Source organism: Pimephales promelas, chromosome 1 (genome assembly GCF_988280905.1).
Source record: "Pimephales promelas chromosome 1, fPimPro1.hap1.1, whole genome shotgun sequence".
Taxonomy (NCBI): domain Eukaryota; kingdom Metazoa; phylum Chordata; class Actinopteri; order Cypriniformes; family Leuciscidae; genus Pimephales; species Pimephales promelas.
The window spans coordinates 28396300-28424209 of NC_142769.1; the positions used below are offsets into that span (position 1 = coordinate 28396300).

The 27910-nt window shown below is 38.4% G+C and overlaps 2 protein-coding genes and 1 long non-coding RNA gene across 21 annotated transcripts in view; 1 reads left to right on the top strand and 2 right to left on the bottom strand.

The window, feature by feature from the left end:
• The first annotated feature begins 848 nt into the window (after window positions 1-848).
• Window positions 849-9516, top strand: kif9 (kinesin family member 9). 5 transcript variants are annotated; one of them, XM_039688562.2, is made up of 21 exons: window positions 854-1024; window positions 1163-1263; window positions 1932-2085; window positions 2187-2293; window positions 2374-2604; window positions 2994-3077; window positions 3180-3272; window positions 3384-3531; window positions 3754-3818; window positions 3921-3998; window positions 4131-4199; window positions 4343-4441; window positions 4546-4601; window positions 4690-4780; window positions 4869-5005; window positions 5583-5717; window positions 6059-6267; window positions 6335-6514; window positions 6758-6870; window positions 7644-7748; window positions 7872-9516. In XM_039688562.2, the coding sequence occupies exons 2-21, from the start codon at window positions 1168-1170 to the stop codon at window positions 7962-7964; spliced, it is 2343 nt and encodes a 780-aa protein (XP_039544496.2). In that variant the 5' UTR covers window positions 854-1024; window positions 1163-1167; the 3' UTR covers window positions 7965-9516. The 5 variants fall into 5 exon arrangements, with proteins under 5 accessions (XP_088985523.1, XP_088985521.1, XP_088985522.1 ...); XM_039688563.2 differs by having other exon boundaries at window positions 4137-4199; XM_089129395.1 differs by having other exon boundaries at window positions 851-1024; window positions 3754-3998.
• On the bottom strand, window positions 4919-5631 carry LOC148998445 (uncharacterized). The gene is made up of 2 exons (XR_016157516.1): window positions 5531-5631; window positions 4919-4965 (listed from the first exon to the last, which is right to left on the bottom strand). It is a non-coding gene; the product is annotated as an uncharacterized LOC148998445 (long non-coding RNA).
• scrib (scribble planar cell polarity protein) overlaps window positions 8692-27910 on the bottom strand; it is a 125218-nt gene continuing 105999 nt past the window's right edge. For 4 of the 15 annotated variants that reach the window (XM_089129385.1, XM_039688555.2, XM_089129388.1 and 1 more), the window contains 16 exons: window positions 26946-27017; window positions 25899-25949; window positions 25548-25673; window positions 24820-24930; window positions 24421-24471; window positions 23890-24039; window positions 23257-23416; window positions 22966-23176; window positions 20587-20676; window positions 20319-20501; window positions 19751-19891; window positions 18080-18219; window positions 17910-17947; window positions 17474-17548; window positions 13935-13989; window positions 8692-10342 (listed from right to left, as the gene is read on the bottom strand). In XM_089129385.1, the coding sequence (XP_088985511.1) occupies window positions 10230-10342; window positions 13935-13989; window positions 17474-17548; window positions 17910-17947; window positions 18080-18219; window positions 19751-19891; window positions 20319-20501; window positions 20587-20676; window positions 22966-23176; window positions 23257-23416; window positions 23890-24039; window positions 24421-24471; window positions 24820-24930; window positions 25548-25673; window positions 25899-25949; window positions 26946-27017 (1767 nt within the window). In that variant the 3' untranslated portion in view covers window positions 8692-10229. Of the gene's footprint in view, window positions 10343-13815; window positions 13850-13934; window positions 13990-17473; window positions 17549-17909; window positions 17948-18079; window positions 18220-19750; window positions 19892-20318; window positions 20502-20586; window positions 20677-22965; window positions 23177-23256; window positions 23417-23889; window positions 24040-24420; window positions 24472-24819; window positions 24931-25547; window positions 25674-25898; window positions 25950-26945; window positions 27018-27910 lie in introns of all 15 variants that reach the window. The other 11 variants (XM_089129390.1, XM_089129393.1, XM_089129386.1 and 8 more) reach the window with 11 other exon arrangements.

Genomic DNA, 27910 nt, shown 5'->3' on the forward strand with positions numbered 1-27910 from the left:
CCAGTTAATGTCGCAGCTAGGGCCATGCTATGGGCCTATCGACCATACTAAGACTACAGGCTATAGACCATTTTGCAAGATGTAAACAACACTGGTCCAGAAACACTTCCTGTTTCAGTTTGTAACTGTTTTCTTTATTTCACATGTAAAGAAAACATCTTAAAGATGTTTGTTTAACTCTTTGATTCAGTTTTATATGTTCTGTTGGTTGTATTTTATCCCAGCTTTTATGTAGTGTTAAAAAACTGAAACAGGAAGTGCTTCTGGACCAGTGTTGTTTACATCTTGTGAAATGGGACCATTTCACAAGATGTAAACAACACTGGTCCAGAAGCACTTCCTGTTTCAGTTTGTAACTGTTTTCTTTATTTCACATGTAGGCCTAAAGAAAACATCTTAAAGATGTTTGTTTAACTTTTTGATTCAGTTTTATATGTTCTGTTGGTTGTATTTTATCCCAGCTTTTATGGAGTGTTAAAAAAACTGAAACAGGAAGTGCTTCTGGACCGGTGTTGTTTACATCTTGTATTCTTACTGAAAGTAACTTTTCAACTTTGTTAGTTTTCTTTTGATTCTCAAATGTTGAGTGAGGAGCTTTTCAAATGATTATCGCATAAGGTGGACACCAGTGGTCAAACTAGTTAGACCTAGCTTTGTGTTTATTATGAAAAATAAATAACATATAGGCCTACTTGGATTTAATGAGTTTGTGTGACGTGTCTAAATATAGTTCCGTTCACATAGGCTTAAAGCCTACTGGTTTTCCGGGAATGCGGTTATTATGAGTCCTGGAAATAGGGGTGCGAATTCGGTTAGAATGCGCACTGTTACTCCCGCAAAAAAACCGAACAGTGTGTGATTGTGACCACGATGACTCATACAGCTTTAATAAAGGTAACCATAAGTGCTGCGCAACTCATAGTGCGAGGCTGGAGCATTGTCATGACGACGGTATCAACATGAACTAGCAATTTCCAACAACAGCTAGGCTATTATGTGTTGTGCTATCGCACAGGATACACAGGTGAGTTTCGAGAGCACAAAGTTTACTCTTGATTCAAGATTTGATATTCAAAACGCACACTTATGTCATTTGGTGGCCTATTCAAACTTACTTAGTTGTCGTGCTGAATGTGACAGAAAACGTTACTCTACATTGCAGGAATCATGAGTTCACAGGGCTCCCCAGTAAAGGTGTATATTCGCATTCGACCCACAGCCAATTTTGCGCACGAGCTTATTGAATGCCTACCTGACCAGCAGGTAAACTTATGCAATGTGCCAACATTTATCTTTTGTCTAAACTTTCTTAATTGTTAAATTACGTTAACTTATCTGTGAAGTTGATCTTCTATGATGGCTACAGAGGACATCTATGATGGCTTATTAGCCTATACCTTCTGTATTTTTCTTGCTTTAACGCAAAACAAAACATCCCAAAATCAAAATAAACACAAAACATACAATTCCAACCAATCTAAATAGCTGCAAAAACATTACTATTAAAAATTATTTAAAAAAAGCTAAGACAGAAAAATATTAGTGGCATAAACGTTTTGCTATATGTATACGTTTTTAAGTATTTTAAGAAGAACAAGATGATTAAAAAAAAAATCAGCATTTTTGTCTGAAAACCAAAAATACATATTTTATAGTTTTGAAGTCAAAGTCAGGTATTTCATATGTCAAATTTAGCCAAACATGAAGGTCATTAAAAATGTACATATAAATACCATTCAAATATGCTTTTAAAACATTATTATTACAACTTTCCTCCAGAAATGTACCAGAAATGATTTAATTACTTTTGGGGATCATAGGTGAATAACACAATGCACCTTTAACCAACTGAGCCAAACGTATGCATAAAACAGATTGAATGATGCTAATGTTTAAGAATGCTTACACCTGTCGCTCTCTTTATCTCTGAGACTTTGAGAGTATGGTCCAAGAAAGGAAAGAGGAACAATCATCAGAGCTCACGGTTATTTCAGCTGAATGGAGTGCTGCACAATGCGTCACAAGAGGACATCTATGATGGTGTAGCCCAGAGTGTGGTGCTGGGAACCTTTGGGGGCTACAATGGTTGGTCATTCAAATGCATATCATATCTGAAATCACAAACATTTACAGAGGTGGTTTCTACTTTGAAACAAAAAGTTAAGGAAAGCCATTTGTGTGTTTAGGTACAATAATATGCTTTGGGCAAACTGGAGCGGGGAAAACATACACTATGACAGGTGCTGCAGAGACTTACAAGCAGAGAGGCATCATTCCTCGAGCCCTACAGGAGGTGATCGAGACCCATGAAAAAGAAGCACATAGTCAATGTCTCAGCTCTTATGGCTAATAAACCATCTCTTAATTCCTCAGATTTTCCAGGAGGTGGCGGATCGTGTAGATCATACATTCTCTGTTCACCTTTCTTTTCTGGAAATCTATAATGAGACAATAGTAGACTTGCTCTCCAGCGTAAAGCATGGAAAAGGTTCACATAGTGGAGTCCTAACTGTGGTAGAAGAACCAGGAGGTGGAGTCTCAGTCAAAGGATTGTCTTTACATCTGGTTCACAATGAAGAGGAGGCTCTTAACCTACTTTTTGAGGTAAGAAGTAAAGTCACAAGGTCTTTTTTTAAAAAACAAAACAAAACATGAATGCATAATTATTTCAGAAAAAGGTCTATTTCCATCCAGTAAACAGAATTCTTATCAGGTTGTGTTTGCTCTGTTAAGGGCAAAGGTTTGCTCTTATATTTCATCATAGCTGTTGACAAATGGGTTAATGACAAACAATACGATATAACCACCACCAGAGAATCTCCATTAAAGACCTATTACTTATGAAAGAATGGCAAAAACTTTAATGTTTGCCCACATGGGCAAAAGCAACTGCTAAACATTCAGAATTGGATTTTCATATTTTCATTACAGATTTAGACAAAATAGGCACATCTCATCTGTGATAAATAACACTGATCTCACTGTGCTGACAGGGGGAGATGAACAAAATTATTGGAGAACATGCCCTGAATAAACATTCCTCCAGGTCTCACTGCATATTTACCGTCCACATTGAGGTAAGTGCCTGAAATGTACTGAACATAAGATAAAAAAATTGAGTAGACTGGCCTTTTTACATATGGAGGTATTTTTTGCATATGTGGTCATGTGTGGCATAGTCTCGCTCTCGCACACTGTCAGAAGCAAAATACATCACCTCTAAACTGAACCTGGTGGACCTGGCAGGATCTGAGAGACTTAGCAAAACTGGGGTCAGTTCATTTCTCTTCTCATTATTACAGTTCTGCCTCAGTTTAGAGGCACGCTCCTCAAATGCATACAATTTCCAATTTTGTCACTTTACTTTTTGTCTTTTACTCCAGTCAGAGGGTCAAGTCCAAATGGAGGCAATGTATATCAACAAGTCCCTTTCTTTCCTGGAGCAGGTCATCTTGGCTCTAGCCGACAGTCGTAGGGAACATGTTCCCTTTAGACAGTGCAAACTTACACATGCTCTCAAAGACTCACTTGGTTAGTGCGCTAAACAATTATCACAAGCTATCCCAAAGAAGTTTACCAACAAACCAACATTTGAGATAGCTTTAAGGATTCAGCCTCAGAACCTCAGCATGTAAACATTCATTTTGAACATTGGGAAAATCTTCTTTTATGAAAAAACTAATGTAATATTGAAAGGGAGTCAGGACATATGTAAGCTAATGATTTATCTTTGGCTCAACTGTACCTACACAGGAGGAAACTGTAACACAGTGCTTGTGGCAAACATATATGGTGAAGGGACACAAATTGAAGAGACGGTGAGATGTTTTTATTATGAATCCAGTGAGACATGTCTGTTAAGTCTAGAAAACCCACACAACTGCTTTGTTTTTGTTTTTGTTTTTTTGTTCTTTTGGCAGCTTTCAACTCTTCGCTTTGCCACCAGAATGAAATGTGTGAAGACAAAGCCATTAATCAATGAACATGTCGACCCTGTTGTAAGATTTTGTTCATGTATTACAAAGCTAATCCTCTTATAATATATCTAAAAAAATCATCTGCACATTCAACTAATGTCTAACAGAAAGTCTTTTCATATGATGGTTAAAACCATGTGAATGTTTACCAAGCTTCAGGTGCAAAGACTAGAAAAAGAAATTCAGTTTCTCAAGGAGGAGCTGTCTATGTGTAACAAACTGGTGAGTACAAACACGTGCACATTCAGAATCTGTGCCTTTTACTCACAACACAATTACCACATCAACACATGAAAGCCGCATTCTGGTTTCCCAAGCTTTGACTTTGGGCTACATGGTTATTTTAGTGTCCTCCTAACTCATAGTCTAATCGAGTTTCTAATGAGGTCCTGTCAGAAACCCAGGTGGAGGAAGTGAGAAGTCAGGTGCAGAGATACCTGTCCGGATCACTGGTTAAGATTCCGGTAAACACCATAGTTTATACATCAGTGCTTCAAATATGTAAGTTTACCTTTTCTTAAATTAATCTAATTTTTGTCAGAACTGAATAAACGATTTAATGTTTCAGATTGTAAGCATTGCACAAATCCAAGAGGTGTTTTCACAGTTCAAAAAAGTGGTGTTGTAAGTCCAGTTACCCCTTCATCAAAAATTGAACATATTTAAAATGGAGGTCAATACAATTATGTTTGAATGTATTTGTATTAAATAGGGAGCAGCAAACAAAATTGCGAGAGCAACTCTGTCCGAGAAATGCTCGTGTAGAGAAAGCCATGAACACAACACCATTTACTGTTGCAGAGGTTAGTGCTATATGGATATATTCAGTAGACAACAATACTTCAGTAAGAACAGAAAAGGATGCCACATGCCTCATGAATTTTGCTACAGGCGCAGGAGTCTGTTTGTGCTGTTGGAAAGGTGGAGAGTTTTGGATATGGCTTAGGTTTAGCTGAACCTTCACAGAGACATCGACGAGAAGCGTCACCTAAACAAAGTAAAGGAAGAAAAGACAAACAGATCAGCAGGTGACATTATTTCCCTAATGTTTGATGCCTGATGTGACAAATCTGAGCAAAGAACAAAGCATTTAGAGATTTAGAGTCTTATAGCTGGAATACACTGCACAACTTTTTAAATCTGAACAGAATTATTAGGAAACATGCAGGAACTAAGCATCATACACTTGCCGACTTAGGAAAAAATAGAGGAAAAACTAGGCATGATTGAGGATCACACACTACCAGAACACAAGAAAATCACACAGAAACTCAAAATCTGCAGACTGCGTTGACTTTAAGCAACTACCTTTAGTCAGCTCTTTTCTTTGTCAATAGACATCTAGACATGATGAAAGCTTTGTGAAATGGAAGATGATTGAAAATGACAAAAATAATACATGACAATCGTATTTGACAAATTTGTCATTCTAAAAATAATTTACACTTAAAGGCCATTACAGTACATCATGTTCAAGAAATCATCCTCGACTCCATATGCATGTATTTGTAAAAACCAAAACCTCACCATAAACTACAAGAGCAAACACTAACCAAATTTAGATTACCAGGCTGTAAATTGTGCTTCAAATCTGATCTTGAACAGAAAGGAAGGAGCATTGAGCCAATGGCCTGTGGAAAACACAACTGTAGAAACCGCACAGCCTCTAAACATGAGTGAATCTGACGTGACCACACAAGAGCCCCAACGACAAGATCCAGAACAACAACACAGAACTGAGTAAGTTCCTTACACTGTACATACATCAGCAGTCCAGAAGCACTTCCTGTTTCAGTTTTTTAACACTACATAAAAGCTGGGATAAAATACAACCAACAGAACATTTAAAACTGAATCAAAAAGTTAAACAAACATCTTTAAGATGTTTTCTTTGCATGTGAAATAAAGAAAACAGTTACAAACTGAAACAGGAAGTGTTTTTGGACCAGTGTTGTTTACATCTTGTGAAATGGTCAATAAGCTTGAGGAGACCTCTGCTGGCAGCTACCAAGTACCGCAGTTACTATATGAACGTCAGCTTACAATTGTATTATACAAAAGTATTAAAATTACTTTCTCAGCTCTCCTCCACCCAAAGCGGAGGCATTTGAAGATTTCAAAGCAGAACGGGGAAGTGAGATTAACCGCATACTAAAGGAGAACAAGGCTGTGCTGTTGGACCGCACGTCCCAATTACGCACACTCACCGATGTCATCAATGTGACTAAACGGGATCTTGACAACCTTACATATGAACTACAACAGTTCAGAGAGCGAAGAAAAGGCCAGGGTGAGCATTATATGATGTAAAAATGAGATGTAGTAATCATATGAAGCTGAAGCCATTGGTTTTATAGGTCAGTTTGTGAGTGCGGAGGGGGAGCCTGTGATGGAAGAGGCTGAACTGTCTCTATTGATGCAGCTAAAAAAGCTAAAGAACCGTTATAGACAAGCCTATGAGGACCTCAGATGCACAAAGACAGAAGTCAGCTACTGTCAGCACCTGGTGAATCAGTGCCGCACACGGCTACTAACAGGTGACTTCCCTTAGTTCTCTACACATGTAGTTCCTCTTGTTTCTAGGCTTCTCTTTTTTTGGTTTGAATGTCTAAACCTCCACCAATTTAGATAGCTAGTTGTAATCTATGATCGTCAACATTTTTTTTTGGTCAAAATTTACTTCCCTTATCTATCTAAATGTTACAGTTGTACTTACCAGAACTCACTCATGTTTATCCTTCTCTAAAATCAGTTTTGCGCTTCTGTTTTGTGCTTGCCAGAGTTTGAGAGCTGGTACAATGAGTCTTTCCTGTTGCCGGATGAAGTGCTGTCAGTCTTGGAGGCTGGACCAGTTAGGCCAGGTCACATACCTGTGGACAAAGCTTTAGCTCTGGTCAGTAAGAGTCACACATGTGCTCATGAAGGCCATGACACTTGAGACCTGAGTGGTTAAGGAGTGTACTTTTTTTTTTTTTTTGAAATACATTTTATTCAGAGATGCAATAAATTTACCAAAAGAGATTTACATTGTTACAAAAGATTTAGATATCAAATAAATGTTCTTTTAAACTTTATATTAATCTAAAGTATTGCAGTTTCCACAAAAAATATTAAGCAACTGTTTTCAACATCGATAATGACATTAAATGTTTCTTGAGCAGCAAATCAGCATATTATGATTTCTGAAGGATCATGTGACACTAAAGACTGTAGTAATGATGCTGAAAATTCTATTTAAAAATATATTCAAACAGAAAACAGTTTTAAAAAAGGAAAAATATTTCACAACATTGTTTTACTGTATATTTTTGATTAAATAAATACAGCCTTAGTGAGCATAAGAGACTAAACATCTAAAACACACACACAAAAAACACAGACCCCAAACATTTAAATGGTAATAGACAAACATTTAAATGACACTACTCATTTTTATCTGATTACATAAAATATGTATATTTTCTAAAAACTGTTAGCACATGCTTCCTAGTAATTCTTAAAACATTGCGGTTTTAACGAAGATTTTTTTTTAAGATTAAGATCTCTTGCTTCAATTTAGCACCTGAAACATCTCATGATTTTAAATATTTGTGGTACATAATGTAATGAGCCGATAAAAATCTTAACAAAATGTGTGAGACTCGTTTTACTCATATTACTGGACAGATGGAGGATGATGAAGAGCATGGTGATGCTCCCTGTCACAAGCTGCAGGCGGACAGTTCCAGTGCTGTGTTATTTTATAATGCTTACAACAGGGCTCTACAGAGGGTAAGACACACTTACACCTGATACTGGCTTTCATTACTCAGCACTCAAATAACACTGAATGCAATGCTAAATGTATGCAACAATATAGTTTGCATATATAAAAAGATCCTCTTGTCTTTACAGAGGGGAAGCAGACAGGCTTCTCAGAGTCAAGACTCAGTGAGAGGCAGCAGGAGTAAGATAAAACTCTCTTCTATTCTCTCAATCATCCGATGAAGGCGTCTGTACGCTCACTTTACACTTTCTGAAGCATGTTTCCATGGATGACAGAATTCCTGCTTGTGCTGTATAATGTGAGAATCTGTACTGTTCAATATTGTTCAACTACAAAGACAATCTGTCTATAAAATGTTTGGGTTGAATGTGTAATGCGTATTTCTGACTGTACATTGTTATTGGCATGTACTTGTTACTCTTGACAGTATATTTCTCCACTTTAAGAAAACAGCAGTTCACGCTAATGAGAGGCAAAAACAACCTCAGTACATCAGGTTGTTAAATGAAAAGTAAACTTTATTATTCCTGAACCACAAAATAGACTTCTTTGGTTGTACAAATTCACTAGTTACAGTCCTGAATGAGCTATATTCCCAGACCTTTTGTCCCACCCCCTTTAGCAAAAAACAAACAAACAAAAACAAATCCTCCCCACCAAGACAGGAAAACAATAAGAGCTCAAAGTCTTTTGCTCTGAAAAAGTAAAAATGTAGTGAATCCCAATATTTCCTTGGTTACAGAAAACCAACTTCTCTTTTTTTCTCAAACTACATAAAAAATGATGAGCAATCCCAAACTGTTATTAACCAAAACTGAATTTCAGTTAATGAGAGCAACACGAAAGCTAAGATTAGTAAAAAAAAAAAAAAAGATTATTTCATATGTTTAACAGGTTCATTGGGACACAGTGTTGATGGCAGCCAGGGTGGTGAACAACTGATTTGAGAACAGTGAAATAAAACGTTTATTTAAAGGAATAATAAAAGTATATCATCTTAGTCCTCACACAGGATTGACACTAAAACTGCAATAAGCAACAAACCAATATACACACTGGGACTCAGTCAGTCAAGACCCTGGTAGAATCATCTACACCCTCCAGACTTTAGTTTGGTCTTGGGGCAGAAAGGCTCAGATTCAACTCTGATTTTTGCTGCTTTTTTTTAGCATTTATACATTATTCACAAAATTAGCTTTTTAGTGGCTTTATAAGTTCAACTAATTAAAATGTAGATTAGAAAACGCCTACTACCTTCACACACCTGTCAGAGCAAGAGAAAGAAAAGATATGAGGAAGATTTGTAGATAGTAATAGAGACCAATTGTTCTCAGATGATTTAATTGTCTCCTCACACTCCCAAAATGGTACCAAATGTTTATGGAGAGTTGAGTGTTTGTCAGTGTGAAATTCTCCACTCTGGTCACTCAGTGTAGCAAAGGGAATGATTCAATTTATAGATATACAACATGGCCCAGAACAAGGAGTAGGAAAAAAAATGGAGAACGCATTTTAGGTGATTTAGATCACCAAAGGAACAAAAACAAAAGTCTTAGGGAAACATTATCCACTTCATTTTACTCTCCTAGTCCAGTCAAGGAAGACTAGAGATTAACCAAAAGGTTTCGAATGACGCTACTCAATATAGTAGGTCAGTCTTTATGATATGGCATGATCATACACATTCCGAAAAGGTCTAGAACAGATCTTTGAATTAGGTCAGATGCAACCTTTCAAAAATATTACATTCATTTGCATCATCTTAAAAGAGAATTCTGTTTTGAAACTGATATGGATTTAAAATGGAAATAAAGCTTTACGCCAAGGCCTCGTTTTCAATCTTAAAATGTTGCGTGCAAGAAAAAGTATCCCAATCCCAAAACTCAAAATTCATCACGAAATAACAAGTAATCAGCTTATACACATGTCAAAAAGCCTTAATTTGTTCCTCTATTGTACTGGATTCCCATAGATTAAAAACAGTATATTACATTAATAAATTACATGTAAAAGGAATAAAAGCTTTTCTTTCTGAGAGTGAATTAAAACAACAAAAAGTGAAATTCTGGCTTACATGGGCAGTGAAGGTAGCAGTGTGTTGTCTGCAAAACATGAACACGGATACATTTAAAAATCCCCTTTTCTGCCTTTCCACATTTCACCCAGAACATTTTCTAGAGAATTTTTCCAAAGTGTTTAGAAAACCCCACAGCATCTCAAAACAATTCTGCTTCTAAAATGGTGACTGACAGAAAAATTGAGTACAATGGGTAAAAGAATCAGCCATCCCCTGGACCTGTCATAGCAATCCTTTTCAACTGAAAAGGCAAGACCAGACAAGAGAAGCCCATCAGCTCACCTCCCAACCTGTGTTGCCGGCACTGAAATAAGAGTGGTTTAATATCTGTGTACATCTTTTAGTATAAGATGATCACTATGTGTGTTTTATCTTCACAGTTCAGATGCATTAGTGTGTGAGTGTACGGTTACGTGGGCACAGGAGCCTCCAGGCTGCGGCGGCCCTGTCGTAGTTTGCGCTTGTTACTGTAGAGAGCCATCTCCTCTAGAGCAGATGTGGTGGCCACGGGAACTTCTGGATCTACAACAGGAAAAAATGACTTAAATATAATCGTGCGAGAGGAGGAAGAGTCTTTAGCGCTGCACACGTAAAGCGCACCTTCAACCACTGAAAATAAGAAATTTGCCATCTCCGAATTGACAAATGACAGCTTTTATAACAAAACATTGATGCCACCTTTTATTTACACTTCCAAACCATCCCATTATTATCTTTAAGCCCCATTTCCGTTCTAAACCCCCAAACTCCCGCAAAGCAGTGATTCAGGAGAGCCATTCGATGATGCATAAGCTGAAAGGAGGAGCTGCACACCATGCAGAAAAAACCCCTGCAGAGCACTGATGACATTTGGGTGCCTTGTCAAGACACTAGAATTGAGGTTAGAAGCACACAGATAAAAATATACAAGTGTACTCTACAGCATAGGAAACTCTTGATTATGAAATTAGCGCCCATTTTAATGAAACTTGCAGTGAAAGATCTGTTAGATGTACAAACAACAGGTCCACCAATTTTTCAAAATGTAATAAAACATGCAAGCTGCAAAATAAATAAATGGCACCGATGGTGAAAGGACCCTCTTGGAACTGCTCCGTTTATTACACATTAGTATTTTACCGCAGCAGAGAGACTTCAGAATATTGCAGGGTTGTGTTATTCACAACAGGGATGCACAATTATTATTGGTCGATATTAAAGATTTTTTTTTATAGAATTTAATCTTATCTCTCAGCTCTCTGGACTACTTGATTCTGACTTGTCAGATGTGACATTCCACATGATGATATTTCCTAATAATGGCCGTCACAATTAGCTGAGAGCTTATATTGCTCTCTCTCTCTCTTTCATTAAAACTTAACTGGTAACATCTTGCCTCTTACTTAGACTACTGGAAATGAAATTGGAGCACATTAGCATTAAAATACTGTAATATTGTTGAAGAGTTCGTATGATTGATGCCAGAATGATTGTTTTGTACTATAATGGAGTCAAACATAATAAACAAGTAAGATTTTTTTATCTCAAATCAATATTTATGTCCTTGTCACCACTAGCTTTTCACCAAATAAGTAATAAGACTGTTATATCTTAAAGGAGAACTCCGGCGAACAATGAACCTTTGGTCTAATAAAACATCGGTACACAGTCAAGCGTTATCTGAGATTTGTTTTCATGATAATCGAATGTAAAGAGTTTTATCTCTAAAAACTGTTTAGCGTATAATGCTAGTAATGGGGGCATTGACTAAGTAAAAAGAAACCGCTGGTTTATACCACTAACAAGGCTCACAAATAGCCCCACACTAACGCAGTAACATAATGAGGCTCCATACATGCAAAACGAAGCATTGAGAACTTTGTAAGTGTACAGACCGTTTAATAAGAAGATACTTTATGAAGACAGTTCACTTCGCGTATACAGACAGGAGCCATCTTAAAAAATAGTCTCGATAAGTCGATCCCCGAACGCCGTGCTGAGTGATCTGAACTGTATGAAGTTCAGCGAACTTCTGAACTGTATGAGCGGCGTTCGGGGATCGACTTATCGAGACTATTTTTTAAGATGGCTCCTGTCTGTATACACGAAGTGAACTGTCTTCATAAAGTATCTTCTTATTAAACGGTCTGTACACTTACAAAGTTCTCAATGCTTCGTTTTGCATGTATGGAGCCTCATTATGTTACTGCGTTAGTGTGGGGCTATTTTGAGCCTTATTAGTGGTATAAACTAGCGATTTCTTTTTACTTAGTCAATGCCCCCATTACTAGCATTATACGCTAAACAGTTTTTAGAGATAAAACTCTTTACATTCGATTACCATGAAAACAAATCTCAGAGAACGATTGACTAGGTACCGATGTTTTATTAGACCAAAGGTTCATTGTTCGCCGGAGTTCTCCTTTAAATGTTTTATTTTTAACTTGCTGGTTCGTCAAAGCTCAAAGCTTTACAAGTGAGAAAATAAAATATTTAAACTCAAATCTATATTTTCCATCCAATTATTTACTCATGTGGCAAGCAGCTGTGTAATAAGTGGAATAATGTACATCTAGCTAGTAATGGCAAAAATTATTTTGCAAAAACAACCAAGCTGGATGTACATTATTCCTGACATGTTGGTTGATTTTAAAGTGCATGCTTTTTTTTCTGTTTTTACATTAAATCCGCTCATTTAAGAGCAGCAATAATCAACTGTTAAATGTAATCTTTATAACATCTCAAAATTTCATACTGTACAATTATGGTGCTTGTAGCTTTTTAAACGATAGAATATGGACCACTGATCGGTTTTCAGCCAAAACAAATTAAATAAAAATATTGGCTAAGAAGTTATGCGACTGTTTTGACCACTGCTGTTGCACACTGCGTCAAACAGAAGGAAGCTGTTTAAATCTTCATCTACTATGTCACTGTTTTGGCAAACTGCAACATGTGGCATTACATTCAGATTGCTAGAATTCACATGCAGTTCATGTCATCAGGTTGTGGTTCAGACACACCTATTTTGAAAAATTGGTAGAACTCTAAATCAAGTAACCTTGATTTTTCAAAAACAGGTTAAGGAATTAAAGCTCATCTGAACCTTGCTCATTTTGAAGAAATTGCAGATTATCCACCTTTTTCCTAACAAGTCTACCACATTTTAGATTATGAAAGGAGCTTCCAGTTTGGGGAAGTTCCACTCAAAAATACAGAAACATATAATTTCAAATCATAATGTTGCCCTATAAATAATCCTTATTCATCAGTTTGACTGAATGAGCTTTGTGTGTGCTATTTTCAGACTTCAGGAGAATAACACAACACTTGGAATTTTAATGTGACATGGTATATTACTATATTACTACTTAATACTATGAAAAAAGACAACATCCTGGTCATTTGTGGTCTTCTGTCCCGATTTAATTTACCATATATTCCATAAATAATTCACTGGAACGCACTAAGAATCTCATTTTTCTCCAAATCCTCAAGTCTCTATCCAGGTTTGTTTTCACACGGATGCTTTAAAATGTGATTGTCTCCGCTTTTCACTTTTTATCCCTATTAGCAGTGTTTACTGTAACATTTCTAAAGCATGTAAATATAAGATTCTGTCCAAATCATTTTGAAATATCACGCAATGTTCCTACTGTGATATTTAACACGTTCATAATATAGCTGTGGAAAACTTTTTTGGTTATTCCTTGTCTGTTGTAGTAATTGGTAACAACTTTTAAATTTCCTTTTAATCTTCAATGGTTGAGGGATGAGTAGAAAAATGTAATCTCATGTTACCCAGTTTTTGAAAAAAGTGTTCATAGACCGAACCTTTTGCAGATTGTTTACAGTTGAATGGAAGTTACTCCCATAATTCAAACAAAGCATCATGGTACTTAGAAAAAAGGTGGATAAGTTTAGCCCATAAACAAGTGGAGTACAGCAGGCTTCTTATCAAAAACCAATGCATATGCACACACACACACACACTCACACACAAACAGATCTCCTACCAATATTAGAAGAGCATTTATCCAAGGAAGTCACCTGTGTCAAGGGGACAATAACTGTAAGCCATGTACTAGTGAACACAAAGATACCCAGTAGACTGTATTCACTCTGAGGATCTTACCTGGGTTACTGGAGGCATCATCCATGAAGCGCACATCATCACCTGCACCAGGGGACTGCAAGAGAGAGACGGTGTAAGAGGAGGAAACTGAGTTCAGAAAGAATTCAACAGCTCATCTTTACTCTCCTACCCAAAAGACAAATAGCTCTTTTTGGTTGAATTTAAAAAATGCTAGGTGTACATTTTCGGTCTAAAAAGACAAATGTAAATGACAAGATGAGGCATTTAGAATCGGTTGGATCAACAGACTCTAGACATCTGAGCCACAGAGCTGTTCTGGGAGATGCCACATGACCTTCACCGGATCAGAAAGCACTTCTGTAGGGGACCTGCTGCTTCAAAACTGAGGTAAATCAGCTGCGGACAGACTAACTGAGGGACATCTATATTAAAATAAGGTCCATAAGGCCTGCAAACTTCTCGTACTCCTCTGTCGAAGATCCAATTAGATGTTGGTAAAGGATTGGCCTAATGCTTCAAGGATATTTGAGAGACCATTCCATCTCTTCATCTTTTTCAGGGCAGATAATTTTAAGAATTGGAAGTGAATTTATAATATACTAATCTTTGCTTTTCAAAGTCTGCTTAACAGTCCCTCCAAAATCTCACAACACAGGCATGCTGAACAAACCTTCACCCCCACCAAAAAAACACGTTGCCAATCAGTTTTTTTTCACATACCCCCACCCCCCGAATAACCCAGAGAACTATATAAAATTATCCCAGTCAGGGTGAAGGTGCTTCTTCACACAGTAACTCACATAAACACAACATAGTAAACACTCAGTCATATCATGGCAGTCTCAAAAGGCCACCAAATAGCTTATAAGGATTTCTCAGGCTTCCTGCATATGGCTTTGCTTGAATCCAGAGTGCAGTAAATTAGGATCAACTAGAGGCATTTTGAATGACCCGTTTTTACATAATCCAACAAATCAAATGTATCTAGGCTTTAAAGGCAACTTTAAAAGGGAACAACTTACACTACAAAAGGTCAAATGTTTGAGGTCAGTAAGATCTTTCGCAGTAAGCTTGCGAAAGAAGACGCTTATGCTCCCTAACTGTACGTTCACACCGCCGTCGACTTGAGCGTCAAAGAAGCTCTAGCTGCCAAGATGTCAAGGACGCTTGTCAAAAAGTACGGGGAAGCTCGTTGACACTTTGAATGCTCTGACGTTGCAGGGAGAATAGAAGTGTCACAACATGAAAAATAAACAGATAAATAATAAACAGAAAAACACAAGCAATACGTTGAAGAAACCTTTAATAATGACAGAATATTTATAACCTTTTTGGTCACATTTGGTTGGACAAAAAAAAATATTTAGCTATTATTATTATTATTATTTGCGGTCAAATCGGTGTCACCATAAGCAAATTAAATGCATTCCCACTTGAAAATGAGCGTTCGTAAATATTTCAAATAAAAGTTGCTCTCATGCGATCCCTATAAACAAACAACGTCATGTCATAAAGGATACGAAACCTGTAGAAAACCCAGCAACGGCTATTATTAGCTTCTCTTCCATTTTCTCAGAACTAATGTTTTGGTAGGAACTAAAGTTTACATTTTATGTTTCTCCGGAATCAGCCAGCCCGAAGGACGGTTGCTGACGTTTTGCCACTGATTGCTGTGTCACAGCTCATTACCATAAAGTTGAGCTTCTTTCAACTTTCTGATTGACGCTCAAAACGCCTAAAACGCGACGCAGATGGATTTGATGCTCCTTGCAGGTGAGAAAAGCCAGCCTCCATTTAAAATGAATGACTTCCGCTTGCCGCTTTGGAAGCTCAAGTCTGCGGCGGTGTGAACGCACAGTAGGCTGCGTTATTTGAAGAAAACTACAGTAAAAACAGCGATATGAAAAAAAAAAATGTCAGCAGCCATTACTCCAGTCTTCAGTGTCTCTTGTTAAGAACAGCATTTTATTTTTTATCATATTTCAAATTAAAATGGTAAAATTCTTAAGATGCAGTCACTTTTGGTCAATTCAATGTGGCCTCGCTGAATAAAAGTGTTAATTTCTTAAAAACAACTTGCCACAATTTTTTAAATATTAATGTATTGTTTGTAATGTATATCCTTGTAAGCTTGTGAAATGTGTGTAATTTATACTAAAATGGAAAATCACTTTTTTTACACACTTCTAAATCTTCTAAAAATGGCAGACACTTAATAACTAGTAACATTTATGACAAAAATAATGGCATTGTGTGGTTGGAGAGAACGAGAGACAAAACTTGGAGAAAAATCAAAAAGCAAGTTATAAAGTTTTGACTGCATATCTGAGAGGGAAAAAAACGGCAGGAACTGCTTGAGAATAAAAATGAGATAATATAAAAACATTACAAAAAACCTTTATTACAAAAAAAAAAAAAAAAAAAATCTTAGACACTATATAAACTCTTGGAAAATTCTGGTTTAAAAAAAAGAATTCTGGTTAAAAGCTCTATTCAACGACACCATAAGTTAGAGTGACTGACTTCGGTTGACTGATTATCCAGACATTTGGGGTCTGCTTTGACGGCCAAAAACATGACATTGTGAATTAGTCTAAAGACGCACTGTTCCATCTTAACTTATCGTGTAAATAATACAAAAACTTGAAAAAATTTGAAAACAAAAACCTGCTTAGCAAATCAAAGAAAGCAGTATTTATCCCTTTCAAAGATTCAATAAAGACTTGATTATTGTTCATTGAAACGATTCAGCAGACCTAAATCAGCAATATGTTGTCAACACCATAAATGTGTTATCTGCATCTTCATACAAAAATAAATGCTTTATTCAATCATTACTTATTTTCAATTTAGTGGCACCAATTTAGATACCAGTTTGACAGATTGTCAGTCTCACAGATTTGGTGGTCTTTTGGTCCAGTACCAGAGAAAGAGTATTGGAACATTAACTTCACCCCACATGCCCAATTTCCCTCCATACAAAGATCCCAAATCACAATCACAAAACACCAAGAAACACGACGTTCCATTGTTCCCATGACACCCTGCATCCCCGGTAGTACTGTCTCTCCCAGTGACATCACATGGCAAAGCCACATTCATCTCTTTTGAGAACGAGTGCGCAGGACCGCACACAGAGTGGAGGGAGGGAGAGGACAATGCAATGCTGTTCCTTTTTTAGTGCATTAGTATGTTATCCCATGTTTTGGATAAAGGCAAAGCAAATCTGTAAGCCCCGCCTCTATGCTACATCTGCATAACCAGAAGAGAAGCACATGGTATTGACAATGTAAGTAGATTAAGAACAGGATGAGTTTAAGCAGTGGAAATGGTCCTTAGAGCCGAAAACTAAACTCAAATTGCTGACAACTAAGATCCAGAATGATGCTTAAAGCTGCAGTAACATGAATGACCATGCTGCTCACGCTGCCGAGTAGAGGGCCTGAATAGTTTTGAACTAGTTGTCAGAAGGGCCAGGGAGAGGAGGAGCGGGGGAAGCAGGGAAAGCCAAGGGGACAGGAGTGGATCAAAGGGTTCGGGCAGGCTGGACTCCTCGACGCTTTGCATGCAGGCAATACCTGAATGTCGTAAACGGGTTTGGAAGAAGGAATGGCAGCGAATTGTCGGTAGTCAAACTTCTTTTCTGACAGGGACTAAAAGGACAGCAAACAGGCATAAGCAGTGGAGAGATGGAAAGAGAAAGAAGGGGGAAATTAACATTGCAAAAGAAAGGATGGACAAAGGGAAAGACAAGAGGGTGAGAAGCAGAGACATGTAAAAGTACAAGGAAGAAAGAAAGCGCAACAAAGAGATAAAGGAAAAGTTCATGGATGATGTTTTACTTGCTATGGACATGACTGTTAGAGTAAAGAATTACTTTTTTTAATCATAAAAAGTAAAAATTTATGTTTGGTATTCTAGTAAGGGGATTAGACACAACTACATTACAGGTGATTCAAGATGTGCCGTTTGCTCTGTACTAAATGAAAAATATAAATAACAATAGCCTCATACCAGTCTGCCTGGTGAAGTCACTGCCCGTGGACTGATATCTGTTTAGGAAACAACAATGGATAAATGAAACACATTTGCATGTTAAAAATGAACCAGCATTACCCAACAGAGCATGAAAACAGAGCTCAGGAGTGTTTTGTTGTTCATATCAATTTAAATGAGATCATCACCTTCCATTGGTGTTGGAGAGGGTGTGGGCGCAGGTGACGGTGACTCCGACAGCTGATCCAACGTTCCACGCTTCTTCCCCTCTTTAGACTTGGCAATGACCATCTGGGCCTTCAAAGCATCCTGCTCTAGAGACTTCATCCTGGAAAGAGAGTGAGATACAGTGAGGCAAAGAGAGTGAAGGAAGAATGCAATCGGTGTGTGGAGAGAGGCAGGATGAGAGATGAAAGAGAAAGAGGTGCTGTGCACACTGATTGGTTAATACAGGAGAAGTAAATTTGATGGAGGCTGTCAAAAACGTGAAAAATTATGAGAAAGGATCATAAAATAGAGATGCACCGATTACGTCTCATTTGTTGGGGGAACTGCAGAGTTTCTCCTAATGTGAGCCTTTTTCAAACCCAAAGCTCAATGTATTTAGATCTTTGAGACGCCAGGGGCTGATTGAACTAATCTGACTAATAAGTAATTAGTTAGGGCTAATCAATCTTACTTTTCAAACACCAATCTTATGTAAACTGACATTTTGTAGAAAATAAAAACAAAAAACACATTCTTGGTAGTAGATGGAGTAGATAACTAACTTGTAAGACTGAGTCTAAGTGGTTTATGCAACCGACCACAGGATATTAATATAGTAATTTTAACAGCCTTCTGTTTAGCTTCAGCTTTATATGACCACAATGTATTTTACTTAAATATTTATCTAACTTCTAAAACAAATTGGACACACTGGACAGTTACCACAAAAGTATCGCAGGATGATCCCATATGACTGGTGGCCGTTGGTTTGCTGTATACGACAGCATGTTCATGAGACTATATTGGCACAGGGTGAGCATGTGTGTAAATAATGGCCCAATTTACATTTTTGAGTGAACTATTTTTTTAAGCCATGAACACATGCTCTGCCAAAATGTGTTAAGTCCGATTTAATCTCATTAACAGATCATATGCACAACCATTACAAAATCCCAAGCTCCAATCTTTAATCAGCATAATATCATTGTGCTACAATTTCAGAGTTAGCCAAAACTAAACATCACATGGCCTAAAAACTGTAAAAACTGTAGTTGGTCATTTTACTGTTGGTTAGGCAGCTCTTTTAGTCTAAGTGGATGTTTTTGCCCACAATATCTTGCAATGTGGAATAAAAAACATATTTAAGTGATTATTGGATATCTGCCTGCATGTGAAAAATATCTTAAGTTTTTAAATGCAGCACTGTTAAACAGCTTCTATAAGAAGGAACCAAGAATGCTGGAACCAAGTAACCAATGGTTCCTTCATATAGAAGACAATTTTAATGAAGGTCTTGGTATTGACTAGAACTAGTATCAGTGCACCTCTAATAAATATAACTGCAAGCCACTTTAACAACAGCAAAAAAAACATGTTATTAGGACAACATGGGACCTTTACTGATACACAGATGGGAGGAAAAAGTGAGCGAGCAAAGAAAGAGAGGGTGTGCGCCACCAAACTAAATAATAAATAAAATAGCACACGTGCAAAAGCAGTAGTAGGATCTTGTAGGGCATGTTCATTATTCAGAAAAAGCCACTCCGTTACATACTATGCAGTATAAAATGTCCACAAGAACCAAGCACCCCAAGCAGTGACAAGCATCAGAGCTAAGCCCCCATGATGCTTTCTGGCTGTTAAGGGCAGACCTGGGCTGACAGGAAGAGGAGGAGCAGGAGGAATTGGGAGGGGTTGCAGCACTGCCTAGTGACGCCCTCACACGGGACTGGTAGAGCCGCTTAGCCAGGTCTTGCTCATACTGCCTTACGTCCTCCTCTAGACCATAAGGCCTTGGGAGCAGCAAGTAAGAAAGTAGAGAGGATAGAAAACAATAACACACAAAGAAAAGGGAAGAGAGGAAGGAGCACAGATGAAAGGAAACACTCTGTAATGGACAGTATAGATTAAGAAGGAGAGGTTTACATTGAAACTGAGGGCCATCAAAGACTAATGCACAGTATATTTGTGTGTATAAATATACAATGTATATTTTATCTATTTGAACAATGTGAAAATGTCTTTGAAAGCCCTGTTCATTAAGGGAAAGACATGAGAAACAGGGAAAGTTTTTACTAAAAGCCTGGAGAAAAAGATGAGATAGCAAGTGGACAGCTCTTTCGAGATCAGCGTTACAGAGGAATGGATGAGACCAGAGAGCAAAATGCTCCTAATGTGAAACATTTTCATATAACACATCATTCACGGTGGCCATTATACCTGGCTGCTCTCCACATGGCCCTCTTCTCTGCCTCCAGAGCTCGTTTTTCAGCAGGCGACAGCTCCTTGTCCAAAGCGACGGCAAGCTCCGGGCTCTGCATGCGTAACCGATCTTGCTGCCTACGCTCTGCTTTAGCCGTCCGAATCGGAGCCACAGATTCACCGGGATAAACTGGGATCAAACTGTTAAAACAAATACTGGGTTCAAGCATTTAAAATCTCCTGAAACATTTCACAAAACCAATTAGCTCTGAGAATTAGCATTCACCCCGTCATGGAATTGGGTCTCTGCTCCAATCTGAAGCCGTCTTCCATTGAATTTCGCTGTGAGTCGCCTTTACCGTCGACAGAGGAAGGACTGGGGAGCGAAAACAACAACTTTACTAGGGATGCACCGATGTGTTGTTTAGCTGATTATCGACAAAAATCTGAAATTGACCAATAAACAGCCAATGATTAAGACAGACGTATCCTCCCAATCAAAAGGGGGCAGAGAAACATATCAGACTGCAACTCATGTGGTGTGTGAAGTTTGTCTCTTGCATACAATTAACAATTTAATGCATTCTCAACTTCAACACGTATTTACAAAATAGCGCTGTTAAAGGAACACTCCGACTTTTTGGGACTTTAGCCTATTCACCTTACCCCCCAGAGTTAGATAAGTCCATACATACCTTTTTCATCTCCGTGCGTGCTATAAGTCTGTTTGACGCACCCACCGCTAGCCTAGCTTAGCACAAAGACTGGATGTGAATGGTTGCAGCGTTCATACTAATCCAAATGAGTGGCAAAATAACGCAAACGTTTTCCTATTTACATGTTGTGATTTGTATAGTCACAGAATGTACAAATAACAAAGTCAAATGAGACACAGACATCTTTTAACCGTATAAAACCTGGGAACTATTCTCTGAAGGCGAAGCACTGCTACTTTGACAGAGTAATAACCGCATCACCGGAGACACGCCGTGGTGAGGAGCGGAGAGTTCGCTCAGTGTTTGGGTAAAAGAGTCAGCAATTTATAAATAGTAAAAGCGTAGTTTACAGTCATGGGTTTTCGCTCTATTGTAAATAGCTGCAACAGGGGAGGTAATACTATGTTTCACAGAATTCCAACTAAAAACGCTGACTGGATGAAGAAATGGCTAACTTACTCTGGATATTTATCCAAACACACCTAAATAGATTATCAAGGGACATTATGTTTGCTCGGTACATTTCAATGGACGACTATTTTGAAAAAATGAAATTTGCCACAAGGACCATAATGTGCTGAAGGATACGGCCACCCCATAGCACAGACAGGACAGTGGATCACCTGCGGCTGAGGTAAGTGTTCCGTTATGTTTTTAGATGACCTACTGTAACAGTGCCATTAGCCAGATCTGATGTAACGTTAGTGACACTATTATATGATTAGGGTATGAATATGTTTTTATCTTGATGCGGTGCGGACGCGCTTGGAAAAAAAACGAGCGTGTTCACCACGTTGAACTTGCACCCTGCGCGCGGCGCGCCTAGTAGCCTAAATTTGAAATAACCATGGAAATAACGAACTTGAGCGTGCAAAAGGGTACGATAGGCTGTGAGTTCATTGTGCAAAAACAATATTTGTGCTATTACTTTCCCCGTATTCTATCCTATAGTAATGCAATTATACTGTATATTATATACTGTTGAATACATTTGGTTCAGCTAATAAATTGCATTTAAAATATATTGATTCCTGTAATAATAATTATTTATTCATGTGATATTTATAAATCTGGATGCGTTTTTGGTTGGAAATCAATGAAACATGGTACCTGGTCTCCCCTGTTTATTGTCACAGCTCATACAATAAAGCAAACACCCATGATAAACTATGCTTTTCTATCTAACGTTAGTAATTGCTGACTCTGTTACCCAAACACTGAGCGAACTCTCTGCTCCTCGTCACGGTGCGTCTCATGGTTATCACTCTGCCCAAGTATAGCAGTGCTTCCCCTTCAGAATTATTTATACGGTTAAAAGATGTCTGTGTCTCATATGGCCTTGATATTTGCACACTCTGTGACTATACAAACCACAACATGTAAATAGGAAAACGTTAGCGTTATTTTGTCACTCATTTGGATTAGTATGAAAGCTGCAACCATTCACATCCAGTCTTTGTGCTAAGCTAGGCTAGCGGTGGGTGCGTCAAACAGACTTATAGCACGCACGGAGATGAAAAAGGTATGTATGGACTTATCTAACTCTGGGGGGTAAGGTGAATAGGCTAAAGGCCCAAAAAGTCGGAGTGTTCCTTTAACACAGGTTCAATTTGAGCCTATGCCAGGGTTGCCAAGTACGCAGTTTACAACCATTAATTGTAAAGAGCTGTGTTATTTCATATATTTTTAATCAAATAAATGTAGTTTTGGTGAACTTAAGACGCTTCTTTGAAAAACATTTTTAAAAAATCGTACCGATCCCAGACTTTTGAATGGTAGCGCATATTTTTGTAATGTATTTATATTATCAATCAAAGATATCAGGATGGGAGTTTTAGATGTTTTGAGTGTGTTCTGCAATCAAAATTACAATGATAAAATACTACCTAATGAGAACAACTTTGCAACTATGAAAACCAAGCAAATGATTCCACAAAAGCGCAGCTCACCCTGAGCTGCCACAGTGGCTCTGAGGCGTGGCACACTGCCGTGGAGATGGGGAACTGTGACTTCCCAAGCTCTCCACCTTGTACTCCACTCCATCAAGTATAACCTTTCCGTGAGCCTTCATATCTGCCACCTGTTTTGCCAGATCTTCCTCCTCTTCCTCCTCATCCTCATCCAGCATAAAGTCTTGTGCACTCTGTTCCATTCGCTTTGCTGAGGAAAGTCATCGACACACAATTTAGCATGATTCATCCATGAACTCAAGTCCACTTGACAACAACTCATACACAAACCTTCTTCCTCTTTCATTTTCTTCAGGTCGTCTTCTCCCACAAGTGAGATGCGAGGTTTAGGTTTGTCTGGTGTCTGCTGCTTCACATCAATCTCAAAATATTTCTGTCTGTCTCTGAAGGAGCGCTGCTCTGGACTATCTCTGCCAAAAGAGGGGGGTGTCTGGGAGACAGCGAGAGAGAGAGAGATATGGACATTCAAGTTTCAGATCAATTATAAAAAAAACACTTTACATGCAACCAAATTTTACATGCTTCCAGCATGCAAGAGAAGCTCCCATGATGTTCTGAAATATTCAGACAATAAGAATTTGCACAAAAGTACCAGATATTTGCTGATCCACCACCATGATGATGCAGTGTCTGCATAATTTGCTGCCATTGCAAAAAAGACTCAAATTATTGCTCTCCTGAAGCCTTGACCCCAATAATAACTGCCTTGATTCAGAGCAGAACAGCAATTGTGCCCATTCTTTTCTGAAAAGCATGCTGCCTGATGATCTCTTGACATTTCGGACACGCATGAATTACGTTAATTGTTGTGTTCTGAAGCGACATATACACCTGCACCACCACCTCTGAAGCTCAAAAGCATCCAAAGTGTCAGAGGGGTTCTGCTGAAGACGAGCTGGGTACCTTCGACTCCACTGAGGGGCGAGACAGGCGTGGCACGGCTGCCAGGCTCCTGTACTCGCGGCGGTCAGATGAGAGGGAGAGACGAGAGCTGAGAGGACCACTGCCCTCACCATTACCCTCATCCATAAACACCTCATCATTCAGCACAGGCTGCAAGAGCCATCATGTACAGCATATCAACATCACGCTTGCAAACAATGTTGCGTTCTTAAGTTGTGGTGAGTCAATACACACCAAATTAGGGTTATGTGTCAGGCTCATACCATCATGTTGACGAAAGGATGGAATACACTACATTACTTTTAAAATCTGAACAGATTTTAATCATACATTTCACTAAACAACGGAGGATAGTCTGAAGCTTGAAAAAAATCTGTCTAAAAAAGCTGTGCAAACTCAGACAGGCCAAAATCCGAAAAGACTGACTTAGCAACTAGCCCTGATGCTAAACTAGGGATAAAGTCATGTAGTGTATTCCAGTTTAAAACAGCTCTTTAAAAATGTTACGGATTACAAACATAGAAGACATACCTCTGGTGACGGTTGCTTTCCGCTGACATTGTTCCGTGGAGCGTAAAGATCCTAACAAATGAGAGTGAAAAGGAAAGATGATTCAGTTAAGACACACCTGATACAAAACAAGTCCTGTTGGATGAGAGAACACACTGAAAGGAATCACAATATCAAACCAAGACCATCAAACAACCAAGTGACAGATGAATGACGCACATTAGTGACCCTGTGAAATGAACTCCTGGTTTCAACAGCACCATACGAGTGACTCATGCACAACAACAGCAAATAGGAAACAAGCTCCCAAAGGAACAAGTCTCCAATGGGAAGACTCCCCAAACAGGACGTATGGGTGACCAAGCACTGAATTACAGGGGAACCACACATGCTCACAACCTTGAGGAGCATTTGTCCTACCTGCGGGGGTTCCAGTACGGCCAGGGAGTGTGGCACAGCTGCGAAGGCCTTATATACCTGCTTGATATTGATGGGGTATTCCTCATGTGTGTCAGGGGATGGGGCACGAGGCTGTACGAGGGGTTGAGGGGGTTCGAAGACGGAGGGGTGGAGGGGTAGAGAAACAGACAGAGGACAAAAAGGATGGAACAGCTAATGAGAGACAGAGCAGCAAAGGCAGAGCACAGGAGGAAAATGCAGGGCTCGACCGCATGCAGCCCACTCGCCAATGTCAATGGAAAGATGGAGGGAGAGGAAAAGAGAGAGATTGATAGTATATGAGGGAGGTATGTGGTTATGGTGACTGGGGCGAACGACTCTGGACGATATTTTAGTTTACACTGGTATCCTGAGATAATGCGAGTGTAAACCTTGCTGTGCAAACAATGTGGTTTGTGTGATTAGGGAAAGACAAAAAATATCCAAAGAAGTGTCTTGATGATAGAAAACAGGCACAATGTTACTTGCAGTGAGAAGTTGATATGTCTTTGTTTCCTAAACAACCCGTTTCTTTGACCTGGATTATGGTGTGACCATTTGTTAGGCTTAATAGGCACAGCGGTAATCACACCTTGGAATATAATTGGAGAAAATATAACAACAGTTGCGTTCTGTTGGTCTTTAGGCATTGGTAACTGAGGATGAAGGGGGAGCCTCATTAGGGTTCAGACAGTGGTGAGGGATCTTACAGTGGTCTGAGAGCTGATGGGAGAGAGGCCATGCTGGAAAGGGTTGGGGCTGCTGTGGCCATCCTGACTGGCTGGAGACACAGCAGGTCGCACCCTAGAGAGTGGCTGGATGGCACCGGGTTTAGTCTAGAAAGAGAAAGAAATTAAACAAAAGTAAATCCAACCATCCACCATTTGGGTAGAAAGTACTATAGCTAAGACACTTTCCAGTGACCTTCACTGTAATTGACATTTCACATTTGCATAATGATTGCAAGTTTAACATAATATGGTCGGTAATGTAATTCAGATTAATATTAGCATGAATTTGTTCTCGTATATATTAAGATATCTACACTTTTGGACACTCACTGATGATGAACTATCCTTGGTGTTTGAATTTGAAGGGAACTGAATGTTTGACTGAAACACAAAAAAGAAAATTATGAACAGGATGTAAAAATCTGTGAAAGAAAGAGAATGAATTCACATGGGATTTTCCGTTTCAAGTCTAGTAACTAGACATGTGGGCTTTATTATATTGTAATTCAAAGCGTTCTGTTCTTTTGAACTTTTTTTATCATGGTTTCCAGAAAAACATGTTTTCAATAAACATTAATAATAATAAGAAATGTTTCTTGAGCATCAAATCAGATTATTAGAATGATTTCTGAAGGATCATGTGACACTGAAGACTGGAATAACCATCACAAGAATAAAATATATTAAATAGAATTATTATTATAATTTAAAGTGTTTTCTGTTTACTGTATTTTTTAATCAAATAAATGCAGCCTTGGTGATCATAAGAGACTTTTTTATTATTTTTTTTTTAAATCACCAACCACAAACTTTGAAGTGAACAGTATGGATATGAATATTATCATTTGTTACATTCACTACATATGATTCCCAAGGTCTCATTGCGCAATGTTAATTTAAAAAGCTGTAGTTACATGCTCAGTTGCTTGGTTTGGTGTAAATACTATATGAGTCAAGCATTTCACTGCTGCCGAGAGCATGAAAAGCAGGACATGCTCAGTTACAGTCAGACTCAGGCTCGTACACCATTCCTCGCTTAACATCTAATGCAAAGCCAAATGGAGCTAGTGCAGGCCATATAAGTGCTAGTCAGCCCACTTACATATCGAACCTCTCTTCCAAGCATCGCAGAGGAAGATTTGTGGGACTGCTGAGAAATATGGAAATGTTATGACGACGGGTGGAATCAGAGCACATAGGCCATCAACCAGAATACCAACTTAATGAAGACATTAAATAGACTTGTAAAAAGTAGACCTGATAAATCTATACAGCCCTCCCAATGGAAAATGGTTAACAGCCACATGAAAACAAATGAGAAAAATAAGAAAGAGCTGATAATGAAAAGGGAGTGAAACTGATTTAAGTGGGACTGACCTGCGAGCTGTGTGGAGAGTGTGCAGCATCTCGGACAGGACTGTCAATCCTGAGAAGCTCCGACGGTGAACCCTGAAATACAGAAAAATTAACACATCACTAGAGCAAGTACACGAAAGGAATTGCTCATCATCAGTGAATTACTTCACAAAGCAAGATGAGCTTAGTGTCTGCCCCTCCAAAGTTTTATAGAAGCAGTTAATCTTCATTTGAGAGTAATAACAGCAAATCATAAACAACTGCACTTGATGACAAATGTGTTGTATTACATGCCTCAGATCATTTGAAATCAAGCAGTGATGCCATAAAAACACATACCTACAAAGTGTCTACAACAGTGTCATGCTACAGAAAACATTTTAAATTTTTCTTCAAAAACCATAGTGTTTTATGTTCCTGTAAATGGCCAGTGGCAGGCCTGTATTTAAGGTGAGATGCCTTAGCCCTTCTGTTGCTTTCACATTCAAAGCCTTCTCAGTCACTCTGGGAGCCTAAGGGAGAGTGCAATATGTTAACTGTAATTTTTATGTGTTCCATGGAGTATGTAATATGTAGGGCCATATAGAGAGTGTGCAATATCTGTTTGTGTTTTCTTTTTTTGCTGTGAATTGTCTTTTTTTGCTGTCTTGTAAAGCTACGGAATGGACAGTGTCCACAACAAATTTCCCTTCGGGGACAATAAGTATATATCAGGAATGTGCCTCAACACCATAGGTTAAGTCCCATTTTTGCATCCGTTCCATTTTCAGCTTCACCTATTTTCTAAACATGGGAAATGTCCATAGACATGTATTTTCCTGTGAAACAATTTTACAACCAAAGGACGTTTTCAAAGACATTGATAAGTCTAAAGAAGCTATTCAAGTCTTTGGATGGCATTTGGGATTAAGGTGGTATGTTAACTCTAAATAGCTACTGATGACACACCATGCTTGACCAGGAACACACTCAGTCACAAAACACAC

Bases quoted from the DNA above. Each gene is read 5' to 3' on its own strand.
- kif9 (XM_089129395.1), top strand. From the start codon at position 1,168: ATGAGTTCACAGGGCTCCCCAGTAAAGGTGTATATTCGCATTCGACCC. The intron at 4,200-4,342 runs GTGAGTACAAAC...CCTAACTCATAG, and splicing joins TGTCTATGTGTAACAAACTG to TCTAATCGAGTTTCTAATGA. The intron at 4,781-4,868 runs GTTAGTGCTATA...ATTTTGCTACAG, and splicing joins CACCATTTACTGTTGCAGAG to GCGCAGGAGTCTGTTTGTGC.